Source organism: Anabrus simplex, chromosome 3 (assembly GCF_040414725.1).
Source record: "Anabrus simplex isolate iqAnaSimp1 chromosome 3, ASM4041472v1, whole genome shotgun sequence".
Classification (NCBI taxonomy): domain Eukaryota; kingdom Metazoa; phylum Arthropoda; class Insecta; order Orthoptera; family Tettigoniidae; genus Anabrus; species Anabrus simplex.
In genome coordinates, this window is record NC_090267.1 from 224,238,231 (window position 1) to 224,264,405 (window position 26,175).

The window sequence follows — 26,175 nt, forward strand, 5'->3', positions numbered from 1 at the left end:
TTATTAAAACTTAATATTAACATTATGCGTTTCTAAGAATTCAGAGGCATTCTAAAATGGATTTTCGGTTAATCAATCTTATAATTTCCTTTTAAAATTGCTTAAAGGAGTGGACTGTGCAGAATGTGGTAATTTATTAAACAATCTTAAAAAAGTGATTTTATGTGACTGAGCAGTTTTTGACAGCCTATGAATTGGGATGTCAATGTCTGCTTTTCTCCGAGTATCATGAAGGTGAATGATTTCCCTAGTATTGAATTCATTTATGGTGTTTTTAATGCTTGTCAGAGAGACAAAAATATCAAATTTATCATTGTTTGTATTTTAAGGTTAATGAAGAGGGATCGACAATAGTCAACTGCACCAGCCCTACACAATGTACGGACAACCTTTTCCTGTATTCGAATATTACATACGTAAGAAGAATATCCACGTAATTACAGCCCATAAGAAATGTGTGACTGGAAGAGACCAAAATATACCGTTCTTACCTCTCAATTTCCATACCGTATCAAATAGGTCACTCACAATATTTTTTTACAAACATGATCAGTATGTGCTTCCCAGTTCAGTTTGGCATCAATACGAAAACCCAAAAGTTTGACTGACCGACTTTCAATATCTTTGGACAAACCTAGTGTGAGAAATCAAGTTTTATCCTGATGGCACAACAGCTTATTGGATGAAAACCAATGCACAGCAGCTTCCTGCGACATCTGATGCAAACTTGAGATGCTCTGGTGTCTTGTAATTAAAGTTGTATCATCTGCATAGGATATAAGAGCATGAACTGTGACTTTTGCAATGAAACATTAATTGCCAGAATGAATGAAAATGGACCGAGGACAAAGCTCTGTGGTGCACCAGTTGTTACTTTCTTCAAGGTAGAATACCTTTTTAATTGAGACAAACTGGTATCTGATTTTTAAGTATGACTTACAGTAATTACATGCAGTGAGGGATACTCTGACACCATATCTCAACCTTTGCTGGTAAAATTTCATAATTAATACAATCAAAAGCTTTACTTAGATCACATAATACCATAGAGATAGCCTGCTTGTTTTCAAAAGCTGTTAATATCTGATTAACAATTTCAAGAACAGCAGTAGTATACATTTACCTTTCTAAAACCCAAAATGACTGTCGGATATGAGACTGAATTTCAAAATAGTTGCCAAGTTGATTATACGAAAGTGATTCAATTATTTTAGTAATTATTGGAACAGTTGTGACTGTGTGATATTTCTGAGGACATTGTTTGTTTTATTACAAGATATTAGAATCATTCCGTATTGACGGTTTTCACTTTACAATGGCAAAAAATGAGAGTATCCCCCTATTCAATACATCATATATTCCGTCATTAGACGGAACAAACAAATTCAAACATGTTTCGGCTCGCTTGAGCCATCTTCAGTGAAAAAATTAGGGGGGTTGGAATAATTTACATGATATAAGTTGAAAAAATGCTAAAAAACATAATGAAAGAGCAAATGAAAAAACAAACAAAAGAGAGCCTAGACGGAAACAAAATTAGCACAAATATACAATATTTACATCAATATGCAGAGCAAAAAACAACTTATTGTGACAAAATTCAGTAAAACAGGTGTTAATTTAAAATAATAATTGAAACTAAAAACTGCATTAACCTAAGAAACAAGGGAATGAGAAAACAAATGATGCAGATGGAAGTGAATAATAGTAGCACATGGTGAGGTTGTGAAACTCATAGTTTACAAATTATTGGTTTAGTAAAAATGACAAAACAGTTTGAAATTGCTGTCAAAATCATCCTAGTGGAAACCCATCACATCAAATTGGTCAGGAGGAGAGCGGGAGCAAACATTTTTGAGAAACCAAGCCTGATATAACCTGCAGGCGAAAAGCCTGTGACAAGGAGGGGAAAAAAAAAAAAAACAACGAAATTTAAGGCTTTAGAAATAGCAGCATTCTCAATATCTTCTCAATCTAGCGGTCCCTTTCTTCATTGTTGTTTCATAATGTTGGCTGGTGTCTTGCCTTATTATAGAGGGGTCGGAAGGGCCGCATATAAAAATTGAGAAGCTGTGTTAGGTAGAAGACAGATGCATAGTAAACTGTCTTGGTTATGAAGAATGTCACTCCCAGATGTACCTATTACCTTAATTTGATTTCCGATTTCTTTTACAGAGTTTAAGAAATAATTATTCAGTTCTTCAGGATTGGGGAATGTGTCTTGAGTGTGAGTACGAATGTTTTCTTGTACTACAACATCCCGTGCTGCCTTGCATTTGTTGGGTGCATTCTCAATATATTTTTCACAAGCAAAAGTTTCGGCATGGACTAGCTTTCTTTTATATAACTTTTTATAATTAAGATCAATTTTAACATCCTATTCTGCTTGGTTTTCCCTTGACAAGAGTTTTCATAAATTCTGTACAGCAAAAGCATTCTTTCTCTACATTGACTCAGTTTATCAGTATACCAGTTCAACTTCTTGCTTTTAAGTTTATCATTATAACTCATTTTTACCAGTGGTGAACATAAAAAGTTTCCAAATACAGTTTCAATATGATTTTCTCCCATTTGAAATTCAAAAACAAAGCCCCAATTAATTTGTTTCATATTTAACTAGGACTGATAAGGAGTTAACCCATCTGTTTGTGAATGGTAGTGTATGAAGATGTGGGAGACTGTCCTTGTCTTTCAGTATTTTCATGTTTATCCTTGTCTGTTTATCCTGTTATGTGTTCGTGTTATGTTCCTTTCTTTCTATATTTGACTTCATTTGTAAGTTTGTGTATCCTGTAATGTGTTCCATCGTTAGACATGTGGGGAAAGATTGTGGAGGAAGGGGAACCAGGTTAGAGTGTTATCCAGGAATTAGGTTGAGGCAGATGATGAGGAAAGTAGAAGAGAGCGAGGAGGGGAAGGAGAAGGTGGTAGTGTTTCACATTGGTACCAACAACGGAAGGCAAGCTGATATAAGTACCAACATAGTTGGAGATGTGTGGGATCTGGTAAATGCAGCACGGGTGAAATTTAAGGAAGTGGAGATTGTTATCATTGGAATACTGTGTAGGATGGATACTGACTAGAGGGTAATTGGGGATTTAAATGAGACTATGGAGTGGGTATTTGGGAAATTGGGAGTGAAATTTCTATATCGTAATGGGTGGGTAGGAGATAGGGATCTGTGCTCAGATGGCCTTCACTTAAACTGCAGTGGTACAGTGGTACGTTAGGAAATACATTTGGAAGGGTAATAGGGAGGTACATTCAGGGAAATGGGGCAGCCTAGGGAGCAGTGATAAGGGAACAGGGAACTGGAAATCAAGTAGGGATGACATAAAAATGTTAGTGTTGAACTGTAGAAGTATTGTAAAGAAAGGAATAGAATTAAGTAATTTAATAGATATATATTTACCAGATACTGCAATAGGAGTTGAATCGTGGCTGAGAAATGATATAATGGATGCAGAAACTTTCTCATGGAACTGGAGCGTGTATCATAGAGGTAGGATAGGAATGGTGGGATGGGGAGTATTCATTCTGGTGAAAGAAGAATTTGTAAGCTATGAAAAAGTTAAAGATGATGCACATGAAATTCTAGGTGTAAGGCTCATTTCTAAAGATAATAGGCAACTTGATGTCTTTGAAGTGTATAGACCGCGAAAGGGTACCATTGACGCTGATTCAGAATTATTTGATACAATAATAAGCTATGTGGGAAACGACATGGAAAGGAGATCTGAATTTACCAAATGTCAAATAAGTTAATATGGGAAGGACAGCTGATTCAGAAAGTGATGGAACCAAATAGAGAGAAAAATATCCTGGACGTGGTGCTTGTAAAACCAGATGAGCTCTATAGAAAAACTGAAGTAATAGATGGTATTAGTGATCATGAAGCTGTTTTTTGTAGTAGTTAAGAATAAATGTGAGACAAAGGAAGGTCTTAAAATTAGGACTATTAGGCAGTACCATATGGCTGATAAAGCAGACGTGAGGCAGTTTCTAAAAAGTAACTATGATCGGTGGAAAACAGAAAATAAAAATGTAAACAGACTCTGGGACGGGATTAAAGGAATTGTTGAGGAATGTGAAAACAGGTTTGTACCTTTAAAGGTGGTAAGGAATGGTAAAGACCCACCTTATTATAATATAGAAATAAAGAGACTAAGAAGGAGATGCAGACTGGAAAGAAATAGATTTAGAAATGGCTGGGAAGTAAGGAGAAATTGAAGGAACTTACTAGGAAATTGAATCTAGCAAAGATGGCAGCTAAGGATAACATTAACATGATGGCAAGCATAATTGGCAGTCATACAAATTTTAATGAAAAATGGAAGGGTATGTATAGGTACTTTAAGGCAGAAACAGGTTCCAAGAAGGACATTCCAGGAATGATTAATGAACAAGGGGAGTGTGTATGTGAGGATCTTCAAAAGGCAGAAGTATTCAGTCAGCAGTATGTGAAGATTGTTGGTTACAAGGTTAATGTCCAGATAGAGGAGGATACTAATGCTAAAGAAGTATTAAAATTTACATATGACAATGACATTTACAATAAGATACAAAAGTTGAAAACTAGAAAATCGGCTGGAATTGATAAGATTTCTGGGGATATACTAAAGACAATGGGTTGGGTTAAAGTACCATATCTGATGTACTTATTTGATTATTGTTTGGTCGAAGGAGCTATACCAAATGAATGGAGAGTTGCTATAGTAGTCCCTGTGTATAAAGGAAAGGGTGATGGACATTAAGCTGAAAATTGCAGGCCAGTAAGTTTGACCTGCGTTGTACAAAGGGCATTAGGAAAGTTTTGCAATACGCAAAAACGGTTGGATGAACACTCCTGTTATGGTGAGGGATGAAAAGAGGGGTGAAGACTGGTCTAGAAGACAGCAAGGTGCGACATTCGCACCAGTTGTTACCAAGCAGTGGGATTGAAAGCAAGTTAATATATCAGTGTGGTCTAAAGGTGAATATCACGCAATTATCCGCTGCAATTTTGCCCGTGGATTAACTGTTGACCAGTGCCTGGGGGAAATGATTCCTGTGCTGGGGAAGGACTGTCCACATCGGACAACAATTTTGGGCTGGTACAAAGAGTTCCAGAGGGGAAATTTTGGGATTGAAGACGATCCTCGTTCTGGGCGACCGTCTGAATCAGTGACTGAGGAAAACATTGAAGCTGTGAGGAAAATGTTGCAGCAAGAGAGGCGGTTGACACATCGGCAGGTAGAAGAGACCCTCCACATCCCTGCACCAGCTATTCATTCAATTCTACATGACGATCTCCATGTTAGAAAGATTTGTTCCCTTTGGGTGCCCCATTCATTTTAGAGGATCAAAGAGAAAATAAAGTGAAATGGTGCCGAAAAATGCTAAAACAGTTTGAAAATAGGACTTCGCATAATGTCAATAGCATTGTTACACGTGATGAAACTTGGCTTTATTATTACGATGTCGCAACAAAATCCCAGAACAAGGTGTGGCTGTTTGAAGATGAGGGTACTTACGTGACTGTCCAAAAGTAAAGATCAGTGAAAGAAAGGATGACTGCAGTATTCTTCACTAAACGGAGCATCCTGACTTGGGTTGTGCTAGAAACACAAAGGGCAGTTCCTGCGAAGTGGTACAGTGAGACTTGTCTGCCTCAGGTCATCCAGGGTCTCAAGCAGCTCCGTCCAAGGTCATGGCTCAGCACTTGGCTCTTGCATCGAGACAATGCTCCAGCACATCTTGCTAATGTAACAATGGATTTTCTTGCCAGATCAGGGGTGACTGTGCTTGATCACACTCCATATAGTTCTGATCTTTCCCAATGTGACTTCGCACTCTTCTCAGAAGTGAAGATGAAGCTGAAAGGGCGGCGTTTTGCATCCGACAAGGAGCTTCTGGCAGTATGGGATCAAAAGTGTGAAAATGTAACCGAAGAAATGTGGCAGAGTTTGTTCAGTGACTGGTTTCGACGTATGGAGAAGTGTAATGCGTGTGGTGGAAATTATTTTGAAAAAGTCTAAAGCATTCACTCACATTGCAAAACTTTCCTAGTGCCCTTTGTATAAAAGCTTTGGGAAGGCATTCTTTCTGATTATATTAGACATGTTTGAGAATTTAATAACAGGTTCGATAGAAGGCAGTTCATTTTTTTTTTTAGGAAAGGTTATTCCACTGAAGCTCAACGTGTAGGATTCCAGCAAGATATATCAGATATCTTAGATTCAGGAGGTCAAATGGACTGTATCGTGATTGACCTGTCTAAAGCATTTGATAGGGTGGATCATGGGAGACTACTTAGAAAAATGAGTGCAATTGACTAGACAAAAGAGTGACTGAATGGGTTGCTATATTTCTAGAAAATAGATCTCGGAGAATTAGTGTAGGCGAAGCTTTATCTGACCCTATAATAATTAAGAGGGGAATTCCTCAAGGCAGTATTATTGGACCTTTATGTTTTCTTATATATATATATATATATATAAATGATATGAGTAAAGAAGTGGAATTAGAGGTAAGGCTTTTTGCAGATGATGTTATTCTGTATAGAGTAATAAATAAATTACAAGTTTGTGAGCAACTGCAACGTGACCTCGATAATGTTGTGAGATGAACAGCAGGCAATGATATGTTGATAAACAGGGTTAAAAATCAGGTTGTGAGTTTCACAGATAGGAAAAGTCCTGTCATTTTTAATTACTGCATCGATGGGGTGAAAGTTCCTTTTGGAAATCATTAAAGTATTTAGGTGTTAATATAAGGAAGGGTCTTCATTGGGGTAATCACATAAATGGGATTATAAATAAAGGATACAGATCTCTGCACATGGTTATGAGGATGTTAAGGGGTTGTAGTAAGGACGTAAAGGAGAAGGCATATAAATCTCTGGTAAGACCCCAACTCGAGTATGGTTCCAGTGTATGGGACCCTCACCAGGATTACCTGATTCAAGAACTGGAAAAAATCCAAAGAAAACCAGCTCGATTTGTTCTGGATGATTTCTGATGAAAGAGTAGCGTTACAAAAATGTTGCAAAGTTTGGGCTGGGAAGAACTGGGAGAAAAAAGATGAGCTGCTTGAGAAAGTGGTACGTTGCAGGTTATAAATTTCATTTTTTTTTTTTTTTTTTTTGTCCGTATTACAGTTCTACTTGTGATACAAATTCTTATAATTTTGTTAAATACCACCTATTCAATACAATAAAAATGTAATAAAAACTTACATATTTATTAAATTGTTGATATGGTACATGTTTCGCTCTTTTTTCGTGAGCATCATCAGGCAATCAACATTTACTTAAGGTTATATAAGATTATGAATCTATTCTATAGGATTAAATTATGGTTGTAAACCTGATTGACAAATCTTATAATTTTTTGTTTTTTACAAGTCATACAACAATAAAATTATGTCTTTAAGTTAAAACATATTTGTCTAAAATCTCATCTGGTGAACACCCTTTAAAATTATTTTTAAAAACCTTTTGAGATCTGGCTAATTGTATTGTTAATATAGTTAACGAAGTTTCAACGACAATCATACAAGTCAAGCAACATTGAATCAAAACAATTAGCCAGATCTCAAAAGGTCTTTTAAAATAATTTTAAAAGATGTTAACCAGATGAGTTTCGTCAACAAAATGTTAGACTTAGATAGATTTTAGACAAATATGTTTTAACTTAAAGACATAATTTTATTGTTATATGACTTGTAAAATATTATAAGATTTGTCAATCAGGTTTACAACCATAATTTAATCCAATAGAATAGATTCATGATGTTATATAACCTTAAGTAAATGATAATTGGCTGATGATGCTCACGAAAAAGAAGCGAAACATGTACCATATCAACAACTTAATAAATATATAAGTTTTTATTACCCTTTTATTGTATTGAATAGGTAGTATTTAACAAAATTATAAGAATTTGTAACATAAGTGGTATGTTCCGAGCTGTCAGCGGAGAGATGGCAAGGAATGACATTAGTAGACGAATAAGTTTGAGTGGCGTATTTAAAGGTAGGAGAGATCACAATATGAAGATAAAGTTGGAATTCAAGAGGACAAACTGGGGCAAATATTCATTTATAGGAAGGGGAGTTAGGGATTGGAATAATTTACCAAGGGAGATGTTCAATAAATTTCCAATTTCTTTGAAATCATTTAAGAAAAGTGTAGGAAAACAGATAGGGAAACTGCCACATGGGTGACTGACCTAAATGCAGATCAGTATTTATTTATTTATTTATTTATTTATTTATTTATTTATTTATTTATTTATTTATTTATTTATTTATTTATTTATTTATTTATTTATTTATTCATTCATTCATTCATTCATTCATTCATTCATTCATTCATTTTATTTATTTATTTATTTATTTAAAATAGTAAATTGCACTTTTTAACAAATAAAATAACACTCTAATGAAGAAACATCAGGACAGTACAAAATAGGACATACAGTTGGGTTTCAGGCAGATATGTGAATTATCATAATTTTGTTAAGTTTGTGGACTGCACTTGTTATGTTCAATTATGTTGACTTTGAATTGACCACTTCAATCCTGCACTTGTTATAGTATGACACACTGCTCCAACTGCTTGTGCGATGATCTGGGAAATCAGCAGGTGTCCCCTGCTGCCCCATGAGAAAGCTTGCAGAGCCAGAAGTTGACAAGTGGAGGAATTTCTGACTCTAAGACATGTTTATAGAGATCATTTTCCATAAATGGACTTTGAGAATGAAGTGCATGATTGGATTGGTGAATTGTGGACCATCTGGACTGTTGAGATCTAGCTGTGAAGTGGCATTTGGAGTAATGGACATGGGAGGCCATGCACAAAGATGACCAGGCACTGGACAGCTCCAATAGACCACCAAGAGAGAGAACTGTTCTGTCTGCCAACAAGCACGAGCCATGCCCAGAGTGTTGTTGTCCACTTTCTAGAAAAAATGTGACACCTTCCTTACAGACCCGTCCCTGCCTAGAGGATTTCCTGACACTTATTGGAAGGAAATCTGGTGTCATGGTGCTCATTACATTTACTACCATGGATAACCAGTCTCTGTTTCCATTGTTTGCAGTCATGTCATGAACAAGAAATCTGGAATGCTTTGGATTAGATGTGCATCATCTGAAGCAATGAACCCAGTTTCTTTTCTGGGGTCTGGGCGAGTTGGTCGTGCGGTCAGGGGCGCGCGGCTGTGAGCTTGCATCCGGGAGATAGCGGGTTCGAATCCCACTGTCGGCAGCCCTGAAGATGGTTTTTCGTGGTTTCCCATTTTCACACCAGGCAAATGCTGGGGCTGTACCTTAAATAAGGCCACAGCTGCTTCTTTCCAACTCCTAGGCCTTTCCTATCCCATCGTCACCGTAAGACCTGTCTGTGTTGGTGCGACGTAAAGCCTCTAGCTTCTCTGGGGGAGGAAACAGTGGTTATGTTCAATTATGTTGACTTTGAATTTACCACTTCAATCCTGCACTTGTTATAGTATGACACACTGCTCCAACTGCTTGTGCGATGATCTGGGGAATCAGCACATGCAACTGTCAGTATCCCCTAGTTGTGATTCGAGGAACACTTGCAGCTCAACGGTGAATGCAAGACATCATGCCGCCACAAGGTAACTAGAATATAAGGTAGGCTACTCCGGCGGTTGAAGCTTTCATTGGCTGGAGCGCTCTCTCGTCACGCGGTATGAACGATAGCGAGTAAGGTACACAGTCGCAGTACAGCAAGCCTGTGAGTTCTCGTGCCTGTGAAACATCTCAATCTTTCATCAAATAATAGTTTGGTTTAGTCCGATTCGATAAGTAACGGCACTTCCAATAGATTTATAAACGTGAAAATGCGTTAAATTTCGTCACATGCTGAGCAGGTAGAACATCAACTATCAAATACATGACATATAATACGATAAGAAATAAAATATTGCCATGCAACTCAAAATAATTAATTTATTTCCTGATGAAGTAAATATTTAGATCAAATGGCATAGGAAAATATGCATCATATCAACATCTTTATGGAATTATATTAAATTATTAAAACGTATGTGTCAGGAGACTTAATGACTTGATGAACCAGCCCAAAGCTTAGCCTTCTTATTGGTATATTTTCTCAGTGCTTGCTCCTTACTCTTTGCATTAAAATGCCATATCCTAATAAATGTCCTGGTCCTTACGTAGAGACAAATTATTTTGTCATGGAATACTGGAAATTTTGACTTAATAATAGAAATAAGAGTTTTCACGTTTTTGCATCTGGATACAGTCTTACCGTGAAACACACCAAATGAAATTTCGAACTGGGCTATATTTTTTAACCACTCATGACTGGGATGTATGAGGCCCCCTTTTGAAATAACCAAGATCCAGTAACAGGTCTCTTCTCGCATGACATTTTTGTCTCTTTCTTCGTATTTACTGTATATCAGATCACGGATACTGTATTATTTCACGAGCTTCGAAATATATTCAGAAAAATAAGTTATTAGCACATACAGTAATAATGTTAATGTTATTGGATTTTACGCCCCACTAACTATGTTTTTGAGCACCTTCACCACCGGACTGAGACAGGATCGAACCTGCCAAGTTGGGCTAAGAAGGCCAGCGATCTACCATTTGAGTTGCTACTCAGCCTGGCTATTAGCACATAACAATAATTATAGAAAATATGATTTTCATTCAGTCATTTATATCTGACACCCTTTTACCGTATGGGCTGTAATAATGGAGATATTCAAGAATTTACAAAGTGTTTCAATAACCAAGCATTGCTGACGAGGAAGTATTGTTATGCCATCACAGTAGCAAACTAACTGGCTATGATGGTTGTTGTCGTTATTGTCTTTATAATATGCGAAATAATAATAATGTTATTTGTGTTACGTCTCACTAACATTTATGGTTTTCTGAGACTCGAGGTGCCGTAATTTTGTCCCACGGGAGTTCTTTTACGTGCCGACAATTTATAGTGCCACACACGTTTCCATAATATGTTGATTGCATTTTAATGAGTACAGTGGTTCTACTTCAGATACTGACAACACGAACACTGTTCACATAGTGAACCACTATAAAATTATTATGTATCCGTGATCTGATATACAGTAAATACGTAGAAAGAGACAAAAATGTCGGTTGGTCGGTCACTTGCTTTCTTGGCTTACGCTGCGTGAACCATCAACGATAGACCCCAAGTGTAAGCATACGAAATGTAGAGCATAGAATCCTGTACAAAAAAGTCCGCAATGGCACATACCTATTTCCAACCGGCTGCCCTCTAGAAGCAATTTTATGCTACAGTCCGCGGTAAAAAATATAACTCCTTAAAATTAAATAAATATTTCGATATTATCCTCAAGCTCCTCATCAAAATAAATTGTTTGACATCCTCCACTATTTTATAAGGATTACAATAACCTTGTCAGGACATTATTTGCATGAATGGTTCAGAACTTATGACCATTTTAGACTGTAGTGGTAATACGTGTCAGCAGGATGGGAGAGTGCTGTCTCATATCACATGACATCACGCAGAAGGTGTTAAAACGCCCGGGTTCTTGTTACTCTTTGTAATTTTCAAACCTTATTGGCATCGTTGTTCAAACATCGTCCTTTGTACACTTGTTTCATGTGCTGTTTTCATATTTACGTTTTGCACGTCTGACCGGGAAGTTAAGGGGAACGCGCTAACTATACGCTGCCTGGCTGCTGGCGCAGCTCGTTACAGCCTGGTTGGTTCACGTCCGCTGTATCGCTCCTCCCTACCTCTCCACCACACCCCGATACTCCCGTGGCACTTCTAATTTTAAGACTATTTATTTGTTCAATTTTGGCATTTAAACTTGAGCTGGGCACATGCAGTTTTCACTTTAGCATTCTACTGCCTCCCACGAATATTCCTACAAATTTCAACCGAATCCGAGTGTAACACATGTATGTGTTCCCTCGTTAGTCTTTGTTCACAAACACAGTCTCACTCCTCAATTACACTAGTTAGCTCTCTCACCATTCTCAGTGTTCATTCACACTAATTTACACTTAGTCTTTGTTCACAAACACAGTCTCACTCCTCAGTTACACTAGTTAGCTCTTTCACCATTCTCAGTGTTAAGTCACACTAATTTACACTTAGTCTTTGTTCACAAACACAGTCTCACTCCTCAATTACAAGCTCTCTCACCGTTCTCAGTGTTCATTCACACTAATTTACACTTAGTCTTTGTTCACAAACACAGTCTCACTCCTCAGTTACACTAGTTAGCTCTTTCACCATTCTCAGTGTTAAGTCACACTAATTTACACTTAGTCTTTGTTCACAAACACAGTCTCACTCCTCAGTTACATTAGTTGGCTCTCTTACCATTCTCAGTGTTCAATCACAGTAATTTACACTTAGTCTTTGTTCACAAACACAGCCTCACTCCTCAATTACACTAGTTAGCTCTCTCGCCATTCTCAGTGTTCAGTCACACTAATTTACACTTAGTCTTTGTTCACAAACACAGTCTCACTCCTCAATTACACTAGTTAGCTCTCTCGCCATTCTCAGTGTTCAGTCACACTAATTCACACTTAGTCTTTGTTCACAAACACAGCCTCACTCCTCAATTACACTAGTTAGCTCTCTCGCCATTCTCAGTGTTCAGTCACACTAATTTACACTTAGTCTTTGTTCACAAACACAGCCTCACTCCTCAATTACACTAGTTAGCTCTCTCGCCATTCTCAGTGTTCAGTCACACTAATTCACACTTAGTCTTTGTTCACAAACACAGTCTCACTCAGACCCACAGTTACTCTCATTGCCGCATCAGTTCACAGCTCGCACATGACAGTCTCACAGTTTTCGCTCCTTATAGTTGATTTTGTTCACTGTCCCATGCCGATACCCAGTCGATCTCTCTCACACTGCTCCAGAACACAACGTTCCCTCACAGCAGCTAGCCCAAGGGTCAACTCCATGATGACAGACAAACAGAACAAACACTCAGTTTCATGAACAGAATATTTCACAGACTGTCTCCTCAACCTCAGGCTGTCAACGTCCAGCAGCGACACTCACCTACACTCAGGTTTGCTCACTGACAGAGCACAACTGGACCTCTCCACTCCAAGTGAACTCATACACTGGACCGAACCAAATCCTTGCTGACAAGTCTCACGTGTCTTATATAGCTAGACAACCCTTCAAGAGACTTCGGACACCAGAAGCCCATGGAAGCCTCTGGAGATGGAAGGCTCTCATTTCATGGTTCTCATTGTTTTTGGTCATCGCTAGTGGCTATAGATATACAGTGGAAGAAGATCGGTACATTCCGCTACAAGCTCCTCCTTCCTTAGTGAGCACATTGGTGGCAGCCAATAGCCCAGCTGAGACATTACTGCTGGTGGGTGGAGCCAGAGCAGCTCGCTGCACCCAGCTCAGAATTGACATGGCGGACTCATGTCACAGTATGTTCATCATCGGCTCAGACTGCTTGGATCCCCTACCGCTCCACCATCAGTTGTCGCTGATAGCTAGGTGTTGCTGAGGAAATATTAGGAAAGTGATGAGTAGGTAGTTTCCCATTGATTTCCTCTGTGAATCAGATGTTGCTTTTACATACCAGTCTGCCACACCCACTTACTTATTTATTCATATCAGAAGCAATACATCATGTATTATTAGTTAAGAATGAGAACAATGATAACAATGATAACTGGTAAAAACACACTAGAGGTACATTTAAAGTAACAGTTATGTCATATGCCAACGGCTGTAGCCGTGTTGAAACACCGGATCCCATGAGATCTCCAAAGTTAAGCAACATTGGGCGTGGTCAGGAGTTGGATGGTTTACCACGCGCTGTTGGTGGGGGATAAGGGAATGGAGGAGCGGAAAGGAACTGGTCACCCTACCGCACGTAAACTCCGGCTCAGGAACACCTCTGTGGAGGTTCGGACCTGCCTTCGGGCAGAATAACCCTTACCTTACTTTATGTCATATCATAATCATATCGGACCAGAATTTGGCAAAATCTCAACCATTTGGTGTGGCCTGTACTAAATCTTGCATAGTGCAAATGAGAGGGCAGGAGTTGCAATGAAGGAGGTGCGCCATGGTTTGTTTTTCTCCGCAGGCACAGAAGGTTGACTCATCAGATAGACCCCGCTTCTTCATGTTGATCTTAGATCGACTGACTCCAGACAGCAGCCTGTTCAGACTCTTCCATGTAGACCATGACTCTTCATAACTGGCTGGAAGAGTTTCAGATGGATCCATCCTTCCAATGAGATGAAGGTTTCTGGATCTCCAGGAAGTTAGTCTTGATGATTGAGGTGAATCTGAAAGGCACTCAGTAGAATGTAGAAAACTTCTCCTGGATTTCAATCATTGTTGAGCAGGTTGGTAATCATGTAATGGACGTGTTTGGGAAACATATACTTTAGATTTTTCATGTTTAGCAGATACTTCATGTCTAATATCTGGGGGAGCAATGCCAGTCAAGCTATACGTTATCACAAGGTGTAGATTTTAGGCAACCAGTTATAAGCCAGCAAGTTTCATTTAAAACAATATCTACCGATTTGGCTTGACATGATCTATACCAAACAGGGCATGCATATTCTGCTGCAGAGTAGCTCAGTGCTAAAGCAGTAGTTCTCATGCCACGCCCACTGAAAGGCACACACCGACCAATCCTATGAGCAACACTTTCACACTATTCATGACAGGTTCTGGTTGTATAAGGAATGGCATTACTAGCAATGCTCATCTCTCAGTCACTTTTATATTGTTAAAGCCAAAGTTTACACATACAGACCAATTGACATTTGTTCTGGTCATACTGTTAGTGATGGCATATCTTGTCATTTCTTATTTTGTTCCTACTTGCTTCCGGAATCAAAGTTCTTAAGAACTTCATTTCCACTGTTTGTAGTTTGTTATATTTCTCTTGGTTTGGATAAGGGTTTCTAGACTATATCAAGAAGATACATTAGACTGTAAACATGTCTTACAGGAAAAGAGTCTGGGCTTATGCTAATGATAGTACTAAATTATTTCTTATGAAGTCAACTTTTGCAGTTATCACTTTTTTCTTCTATCTTGAATGATTGTAATGTCTAATGTATTTATTAACTCTGAAAATTAAAATACATTTTCATAAAGTAGTGATTATTATGGATTGTTTGGTTCATTTACAGAAGTAAGCGCAACAAAGAAATGCCAGCAGTACAAATGGTTCAGTATTCAGCTGTTCATCGTGCCACCCACACATTACGTTCATTGTCAAGTCAACGTGATGTTTCAAATTCACCATCGGAAGCTTGCTCAACAACTGTATCGCACTCTCGTACAGCTAGCCCCAATAGTTCCTTACCACGCACCAGCACTCCCAGGTATGTTTTGCTCTAATAGAGTTAATAATTCAATAATGCATACCAGTAATCAGTATTAGAAGTAGATTCTGAAGAATCTGCTTTTCTATTATTTGTTACTATTAGCAGTTACTTACATCTCTTTAAATCAGTGTGATTTTTTTATAAAAGGAAACTTATCTATAAAAAATGATTTAGATAATGTTACCATATTTTATTACCATCATCTTGAACCAGCAACAGTTTCCTGGGTACAGTGAATGAGCACTCTCCACTTATTTCTATCCATGTATGTGTCTTTCCATAACCTGCTGCTAATCCAGATCTCGCTCAGCTAGATCATTCCTAATTTGATCGATCCATCTATTCCTTGGCCGACTTCTTGAACTTTTGCCTTCGAGTTCCTTTTCAAACCACACTCTAGCTGTTCTTTGTGGGTCCACTCTTTTGAGATGACCAAACCATTTCAGCCTGGCTTTGACATAGGTATCACTAAGGAGTTGTTTCACTTGGACAAGATGGCGTATCTCGTTTCTTACTTTGTTCCTCCTTGTTTACTGAATCATAGTTCTTAAAACTGAATTTCCACTGCTTGTAGTTTGCTGATATTTCTGTTGGTTTGAATGCAGGTTTCTAGACTGTATGTGGGGTATGAAATTGAAAACATTCACTTCTGGGCCAGATATGTTGACGATGTACATTGATGGAATCTCATGAGACTGATGTGGTGATAGGAGTAGAATCATGGTTGAGAGAAGGGGTGGGTAATAGAGAAGTATTTCCAGAAGGGTATACAGTCTATCGTAGAGACCAAGGAGATAAAATGGGAGGGGGGTGTTTATTCTGGTGAAGGAAACTTATTGTTCACATGAATGGTTTACTGATGAAAGGGATGAAATATTTGGGATAAAATTAGTTTGTGATAATATGAAGGAGGTGGGAATTATAGGGACATATAGGCCTGGAAGAGAGGAAATATTTGAGAAAATAATAGATTATACTCATAAAAACAATAATAATGATATGGTAATAATTCGGGAGGGGAGGGGGGATCTAAACTTGCTCGAAGTTGAATGGAATGGAGCTGCAAGTGAAGCCCATGAGCAGAAACTGGCAAATAAGTTACTTTGGCAGGGAGGATTTACACAAGTAGTACAAGAACCAACTCATCTCAATAACTTGCTAAATGTATTCTTGGTTAAACCATGGAAAATTGTTGATAAAACTGAGGTAATTGAAGGAATAGGTGACCATAAGGCTGTAATAATGGATGTAGGACTCATACCAAAAATGCTTAATAAGAGGGTCACACAAGACAAGAAATTATACAGAAAAACTAAAGTTGATGAATTTGGGACTTACCTTAAATCACAATTCAGTTGTTGGATAAGTGAAGGGAGTAATATGGATACACTTTGGGCTAAATTTAAAGGAATCATTTGGGAAGGAGATAAGAGATTTGTACCTGTTAAGAAGGGTAAAATGACCTCAGACCCTGTTTATTATACAAGGGAAATAAGAAAATTAAAAAGAAAATGTAGAATAGTAAAAAGGAAATCAAAGAGGGTAGGGAGAATACAGAAACTAGAAAACAGCTAATGAGGGAACTGAATAGAGTAAAAAAGGAAACAAAAGAGAATTATATGAATGGCATACTTCAAGAGGGTAATGACCACAAAGGGAAATGGAAAAAGCTGTATTCATATATTAGGAATCAAAAAGGAAAAGGAATCACAATTCCTATAATGGTGGGAGAAGGGGGTGAACATTATTCAACAGATACTGAGAAAGCAAATCTATTTAGTAGGGAATTCAGAGATTCAGTAGAAGATTATCAGGAGTTGGAAACCGAAACAGAAGATAAAGAGGGAGAGACACATAGGGAAACAAGAAGCTTCTCATTCACATGTGAAGATATCTTTAGAGAAATCTTACTGCTTCAGTAAGGAAAAGTAGCAGGAAGTGATCAAATTACTGGGGAGGTATTAAAGACAATGGGGTGGTACGTAGTGCCTTATTTAAAATTTCTCTTTGACTATGTCATAAATAATAGTCTAATACCAAAGGAATGGAAGGAATCTATAATAATACCAATTTATAAAGGAAAGGATGATAAAAAGAAACCAGAGAACTACAGACCAATCAGCCTGACCAGTATAGTTTGTAAAATACTGGAGAGTTTAATAGCAAAGTACATCAGAGGGATATGTGATGATAAAAATTGGTTCATGAGGAGCCAGTATGGATTTAGAAAGAAATTTTCTTGTGAGGCATAACTGGTGGAATTTCAGCAGGACATATCAGATCAGTTGGATTCAGGAGGCCAGTTAGATTGCATAGCCATAGATCTTTCCAAAGCCTTTTGATAGAGTGGAACATGGAATATTATTAAAGAAATTGGAGGGAATAGGATTGGACATATGGGTTACACATTGGATAAGAACATTTCTAAATTCAAGGGTTCAGAAAGTCAAAGTAGGAAATAATATATCACAGGAAGAGAAAGTTAGGAAAGGAATTGCATAGGGTAGTATAATCAGTCTGTTACTTTTCTTAATATACGCAAATGATTTAGGGAACAATATAACATCAAAAATAAGATTGTATGCAGATGACATAATTGTTTATAGGGAAATAAATAACATTGAGGATTGTTCAGAATTACAAAGGGACCTTGAGAGTATCCAACAATGGGTTGAAGAAAATAATATGAGGGTTAATGGAGGCAGATCAACTGTTACAACTTTTACAAACAGGAGCTTTAAAACTGAATTTGAATATACTTTGGATGAGGTAGTTATCCCAAAAGATGGCAAGTGCAAATACTTAGGTGTGAGATTTGAAAGTAATTTGCACTTGAAGGGTCATATTGATGACATTGTTGGGAAAGCATACAGATCATTACATGTCATAATGAGGCTACTTAAAGGATGCAACAAAGAATTAAAAGAAAAAAAGTTACTTAAGTATGGTTCATCCATTATTGGAATATGCAAACAGTGTTTGGGATCCTCACGAAGAATACCTAATAAAATAAATAGATAGTGTGCAGAGGAAAGCAGCAAGATTTGTAACAGGCGATTTCAGGAGAAAAAGTAGTGTATCAGGAATATTAGAGGAACTTGGGTGGGAAACTTTAAGTAAGAGAAGGGAGAAAACAAGACTTATAGGATTATATAAAACCTATACAAGAGAAGAAGCATGGGGAGATATCCATGAGAGGCTTCAGTTGGAAAATAATTATATCGGCAGAACTGACCACAAGTATAAAATTAGAAGGAATTTTAGCAGAAGTGATTGGGGTAAATATTCATTCATTGGGAAGGGCGTGAAAGAGTGGAACAGTTTACCAGGGGTAGTGTTTGATCCTTTTCCAAAATCTGTACAGATATTCAGGAAGAGAATAAACAGCTACAGAGAAAATAAATGGAATGTTAGAGGGCATTCGACCAGTGCAGCTTACTGTAAATAAAAATGTGTGTGAATAAATTAATTCCATCCCCTGGTCTATGGAGTTTGGACAGCCGAAGTAGGGGACTGCCTGTAGGATTGAAGTACAGTGGGGACTTCGAGGGCCCTGGGACCGCTACAGTAGCTGTGTAGGCCCTTCATGAACTCTGGAATGTGGTGGCAAAAGGGGCTCTGGTTAAGACGCAGCAGGTCGTTATGCTACTTAGGTTCCAAAATGGGTAAAAAATAAAAAAAGTAAATAAATGCAATGTAAATTTTAATCTTATACCAGTTGTATAGTATTATTTGAAGTAATTCCACATACTGTATATGAGTTGACTATGTTTGTAAGTTCAGGAGATATTATAAGTAGAATTTTGTAAACAATATAAATTTATTAAGGATGAGCTGTGTGTTTAATAGAGAAAATTGTTAGCGTAAATTGTATAATATTGTATTCTAGGAAAATTTTCTTCTTCTCTTGTTAATTTAAAATTTAGTGCTTAAGAATAATGTATTTTAGTGTACCATTTGCCACTGAGGTAGACACCTCATTTGCAAATAAAAAGATTTTGATTTGATTTTGATGTTTTTGTAATCATGGACGAAAAATCAACTAACGCTTCCACCACCCTCCTAAGACTGAACAATATTGATCGTCATATCAAATTCACACTAGAATCCGAATCAAATCAAAAAATTAACTTTCTAGATTTAACTATCACTAGAAACACAGATTCTTTCAGTTATAAAATATTCAGAAAACCTACTCAAACAGCCTCCTCCATTCGCCAAGATTCAATACACCCCCAATCCCACAAACGTGCTACATACAATAACCTAGTTCATCAAGCTTTTAGCATACCTATGTCCAAGAAAGATCTAAATAATGAACTTAACACTATCCGCGGTATTGCAAAATTCAACGGCTTCAGCAATAATTTTATAGAGAGGATAATCAATAAACACAAACATCGCCCTAAAACTACTCTCACAGAAGAAACAACTAAACCTCTAACATTTTCTGCCTTCACGTTCAACAATTATTTTACAAGTTAACCAATATCGTCAAGAAACAAGGCGTTAAAATAGCTTTCAAAGCCAACAATAAGAACATGAACGTTTTACACAATACTTCATATATCAGCAAGACCAGCAGTTTTTTAAAATCAGGCGTTTATAGGGTCAAATGCAATACCTGTGAAAAATCCTACATCGGGCAAACTGGAAGAAACTTCAATATAAGATACCATGAGCACACTAAGGCAATAAAATACAATAAGTGTTCAGCTATCAGCCAACACATTCAAGATTATAACCATAATTTTACCTATATTGAACAGGACATGGACATCCTTGAATTAGCAAATAAGGGTCCTTTACTCAACATAATGGAAAATTACTACATACACCTAGACCAATATTTGAACGCCAATTACAATCTTAATGAAATCTCAGAGAAACCCAACATACTTTACGATTTATTTATCACTTTTCTCAGAAGCAATAATTCAGCCAACCAGAACTTAATCCCAAGTTTAATTAAAGGTACTTTTCCGAAACAATTACCCTTTCTCCCACACCCCTCAGCTCCACCTTAAATCCTCCTTCCAAACTCCACCCCCCACCCCATCCCCTGCATGCGCCTGCCCTCCTCTCTGCCCATATTTCTCCTTCCGCCATCAGTCGCACACTATCAGCTAAACTACACACACCACAGCGTGAGGTAAGTGTCCATTCACTTTGTGTTAATCTTTTCCTTTTCCACGCACTTTGCTTTTTACTGGCTCTTCTCAATTTTAATAGGTCCAATTTGTTTTCCGCTATGAACTGAGAATTCCACCAATTAATATCACCATGCGCAGTATCTACTTTCTTCTCAACAAGAATTCAAAAACATCACATTCTGCACAACAATCAACCATGCAGCCCATCAACACGGCTTGGTTACTCAATACACCAACTGCCAAATTATCCGCCTAAGCTGATACAGTGTTTAGTCGACTCTTCTTCCAGAGAGTATCAACCACAAATTTTGTGACTCAGACATTGTACATACCTGTACATTTTTATATATGTGTCAGTTTACTTTGTGTTCATTCTCATTGCTATAGCACCCGTTATGTATCACCAGGATCTACTGAATTCCATGAGTCTGTAAATTTTAACAACACAGAGCACCTTATTTGTACTATTGTTCCAGAATTCTTAGCATGTATAATGTACTTGTATTAATTATTACTCACCTACATCACACGTAATATTTCATTTTCATTTGCAACATTTCAACCTCACTTCATATTGTAAAATTATATTTTCCATAAGACTCTTACTGCTAGAAAACATGTTTTAGGATCTCGCATTTATTTTGTGCATGTTTTAATATGGCTGATGATGACCCCGAGTAGGGTTGAAACTAGTTCCATGTAATGTAAATACTGTAAATACAACTTAGTATTGAATAAGTGGAAAACTCTACTGGGCATTGTTTATAAAGTGAAATGGTCAAGGCTCTGGGCTATACTCATTGAGATGGGGACGTTGAGACATTTAGTGTACCTGATTCAACAATTGCACTCTTCAAACACTGCAACAGTGAGAGTTAATAGCAACTTCTCCGACATCTTTTCTACTACTGCTGAGGTGTGACAAGGTTGCATCCTCTCCCCCCTCCTATTTAATGTAAACGGTGAGAACATTATGAGGGAGATTTTCGAGGATTGGAGTGACGACTTTACAATTGGTGGCAGGAAAATTAACAATCTCAGATATGCGGATGACACTGTGATAATTGCAACAGATGATCATGAACTAGAAACCATCATTCGAAGGTTAGACGAGCAAAGCAGAGAATATGGTCTTGAAATCAACAATAAAAAGACCAAAGTGATGATTGTAGATCGTTTTAATAACAACAGACCGGCCATAACAAGAATTGCTATTATGAGGTTGTCAGTCGCTTTGAGTGTCTGGGATCTATTGTCATATATACCGGAGACTGTGAACCTGAGATCCGTAAATGCATTGCGATGCGAGAAATTCAACAGCAAAACTTACTCGCATCTGGAAGGACACCTCCATCACTTCGAAGACAAAGCCGACCCTCATTCAAACTCTGATCTTCCCTATCGCGACCTATGCAGCAGAAATTTTGACGATGAAGCTGGCAGATTGACGCAGGATTGATACTCTAGAAATGTGGTGCTATAGGAGATTACTGCTAATACCATGGGTAGCACGCCATACTAATGAATCACTCCTGCAACAGCTCGGCATCAGAACAAGATTGTCGACCTTTATCAATCAAAAACAACTTGGATATTTTGCTCATAATGCCAGAAGACAGGAGGCAATGGAAATACTTATCATAGAGGGAAAAGTCGACGGCCGAAGACCTAGAGGATGTGCACCATTGCAATGGACGGACCAGATCAAGAGCTTGACCAGGATGATCTTACAGCAAGCAAGTTACCATACCCAAAGCAGAGACTCCTGGAGGCAGATCACCAGAAGGCTTGCCGTGTGATGCCACTACACCCTTACAAAGGGTTGGACTCAAAGAGAGAGAGAGAGTAGTAATGTTAATAATAATAATAATAATAATAATGATATTTTAAAAGATAATTCTGAAACTACACACAGTTGATATCCTACAGTAAAATGACTGAAAGATGTGATCTAAGGAACTCTTCTCCAACCATATTGCCAGTCATACATATTTATTAATAGCTTGCCAATTTCTTTTCCAATGATGACAGCTTTGTTTAGTTTTTACTCAGCGGTGCTATCTTAAATTACCGAGACAATACGTGTCACATTATATCTTCATGTAAACCTGACATAACTCTTCACATGGTAATGTTATTTTTATTTTGTGCAGGCACCCTAGTTAAAATTACCAGTTATAAAATATGCAGCCAAGTAAATATCTACAATTTTAATTATACATTATATTGATGCACAGGATGGTTATTTCATATTTTGGTACAAAAAGACAATGCAGGAACTTCATTTTAGAAACCATACCTTAAGTCGCCAATGTTAAATTCCCATTGCGACTTAGGGAATGGTTTTGTTAGACAGCATAACTTGTTTCCAAGGTTATTTTTAAGACTTTTCCATATGGTCACATCACTGTCACTCCTTTAATCACGTAGTTCAAGGATTAAACTAACAGATGGCGCTCAAATCTAAAATATCAACATTTCTCGCCCTTCCCGCTTTTTTCCTTCATAGTGTAGAATGTTGTCGTGCGACTTGAGGTATTCCTGGAGAGTGTCACATATCACCTTGCTAAATTTGTTGCAATCAACCTATATCCTTTGGTAAGCCACATAGAACACCATATCCATGATTCTTCGTGTCTGGTAGATACAAATCATAATAATTTCGAGCTCCAGTTTCTTGGATGTGGTAGGAGGCTTGTTTTGGTTTTGAAAGCAATGAACTCATCACCTCTCTTCAGCTGGCTTGCTAGGCCTAACACAGTAGAGGATTTTCTATCGAGGTAATCTGCCTTAGCCTTTGGCAGTCCCCTGCCACGCCCTGAAAGCAGCAGCATTTTGGTGAATTATTGTGTCATTTCATACCCAAGAGCTTCACCAAGCCTCCTAAGGGAAAACTCCTCCACCCTTAGCTGTTAATCCTCCTTATTTTGTCGGGTTTAGTGCTGGCCGCCCAACCCTCGGCTAGACAGTCGCAGGTAGTACCGTCCACTGTCGCATGTGGTAGAAGGGTGCTCGTGACCTGACCTGAGAATATGATATGATTAAGGACCGGAAATTACAAGAAAGTGACCTATTAATTAGTTTTGGCATCCAGTCACTTTTCATGAAGATTTCTAGGAATGAATGCATTGACAGCTTCAAAGGGCTCCATAATCCAGATGATTTGCTTGCAGTGCCAGAATTCTATATCAAAAACACCTATTTCAGTTATGAGGGCAAAATCTACAAGTAACTTGAAGGAGCTCCAATGGGGTCACCTCTTCACCTGCAGTGGTTGATATTTTCATAGAGCAATTTTAGAAAAAATCCATGTCATCAGGTCTGTTGAAACCTACAAATTGGTACTGTTACATTGATGACATCCTGTTTATCTTGACCCATGGGTTTGAGTAGCTGGATTGTTTGCTCCATCGCATGAATTCAGTTCACACGAACATTCTGTCCACCATGGAAATTGAAGAAAATATCCATTTGGCTGATGGTAGCCTAAACCTTCCTAGAGAATGACTACTCTCGGACAGATTTTTCGGGCATTTCCTCCAAGAAGAAACTCTGGTATTGGAACAAAAGGACAAACTGTTGCTACTGCAGTATTGCCATAAGTAAAAGGCATCTTGAACAGCATTGCACGCATACTGAAAAGAAGGAACATTAACACCCAGTTCTGCCCTCCCAAGAAAATAGGACAATTGATGAGCAATGTCAAAGATCCAATCTTCACCACAGATCAACCTAGAGTTTATGGTGTTCATGTTATCGTTGTGGCAGAATCTCTATATCGGTCAAACTGACAGGCCTGCATAAACTAGGCTTATGGGATATGCTAGAAACATCCAAAATGATTAACAGAGCATGCCATCTGCATGGGTCACAACACAAACTTTGAGCATGCTGAGGTTGTTAAAATCGAATATGATTGTTGATCAAGGTGCATGATGGAAGCAATAGTAATCCACTGCAATCTTTCAGCATAAACAGAGTTGATGGGTATCAGCTGAGCAACATTTGGCATCCCCTTGTAATACCAGGGGAATGGAAACGCTCAAGACAGCGCAATTCGCGTACCATCTTGTAAAATTGCAAGCAACCAACAGAAAGAATTAAACAGTGCTAGTGACCACCATGCTGATGTTACAAGGCCAAGGAGAAGCCACAACTAGCAACATCTGAACATCTTCCTTATCTGAAGGTGCAGTTACGAAGCCATGAAAATAGTCACCAACCAAAACTTACCACAAAGGTAAGATTTATTGTTTTTGTTTTTGTTTTGTTTTGTTTTTGTTATTTTGCATTATGCAGTGGTGAACCAAAAGGTTTAGTAAACATGAACTCTATCTCCACAAAAGTATTCATAATATTTTAACTAGCACTTTTTGGGGGAGGTGGGCTGGGGGTAGGGGTACACATATCCCTTTAACATTTGGAAACTACATAGGAAAAAAGTACATTTTCACTGTTTTGAAATCGCTGCCAGACAAATTACTAAGACTGGAAGACGTTACACATTGTTATACAAAATCAGAAATTTTAGTGTTGTATAGTGGCTATACTGTTAATATAATTCCTAAGAGACAAATCCTAAGATGTTTCAAGAATAGGCTTCCGTACAGAGAAGAAATGTCCATCATCTATACTGTCCCTTTTTAAAACCATGGGCAACATCCCAGTTTCAACAAGCGAGTGTGAAGGAAGCTTCTCACAATTGAATTGGATCATGACTCCAACAAGAGCATCACTGCATTTAAACAAAATTACAGACCTTTCATTTATCAAGTTGATTAGCCCTCCTCTAATCCTTTTAAAACCCAAGGATTGTCTGAATTCATGGTTTCTGAAAGGACAGTATCTGGCGATTGACACCAAAAGCAAGGGAAAAATAGTAGTGATCTTGCTCCACTGCCAGTTTGAAACGTGTTATAAGCACATCAGCAATAACAGACATTACCAGTACTTATTTATAATTGCTTGTATGTTCTTTTTATGTAAATTGTAGATGGTGATGTTTTTTCGAGTTCAAACAGCGAGTGCCCCATAAATTTCTTTTAGAAAAGAAGCACTGATTTTAACCATCATTAGGTTTGAAAGTGCTACCTTAATTAAAGCCATGGCCACTAACTTTCCAACTCTAGCACTTTCCCATCCTTTCATCACCAAAAAACCTTCTATGTATTAGTGTGATATGAAACTGCTGGTAGGAGAAGAAAAGAAAAAGATGACAACACAGTAAATATTCCATATATTGGGAAGTGTAGGTGTTCTGTTTGCTTAATTTATAATTCACCCTTTGATACACTTGCAGTTTCAGTTTATACCTTTCAAATAAGTTCCCATTCTAATTCAATAGTAGGATGAGGTAAAATAATTTTTGAATCATAATTTGTTCTGAAAATACAAAAAAGGAGACAGAAATTCAAGAGAGATAAATAGGACTATGGAAGTTTAAAAAGGAGAAAACTAGGGAGGAGTATCTGAAAGTAGTAAAGGAAAACATACCAAAAATTGGAGAGGGAAAATGGAGAACATATTACAGGTGATAAATATCATTCTTGATCCGTATTGATGATATTTGATTGGAATAATAACAATAAGTTAATTTTTTTATTTCACCACCTAATCAATACAATAAGT

At 37.7% G+C, this 26,175-nt stretch overlaps 1 protein-coding gene across 3 annotated transcripts in view; it reads left to right on the top strand.

The window, feature by feature from the left end:
• Scgalpha (sarcoglycan alpha) overlaps positions 1–26,175 on the top strand; it is a 286,058-nt gene that overhangs the window by 224,363 nt on the left and 35,520 nt on the right. For 2 of the 3 annotated variants that reach the window (XM_067144291.2, XM_067144292.2), the window contains one exon: positions 15,197–15,391. In XM_067144291.2, coding sequence (XP_067000392.1) covers positions 15,197–15,391 — 195 coding nt within the window. Of the gene's footprint in view, positions 1–9,492; positions 9,625–15,196; positions 15,392–26,175 lie in introns of all 3 variants that reach the window. The other variant, XM_067144290.2, reaches the window with a different exon arrangement.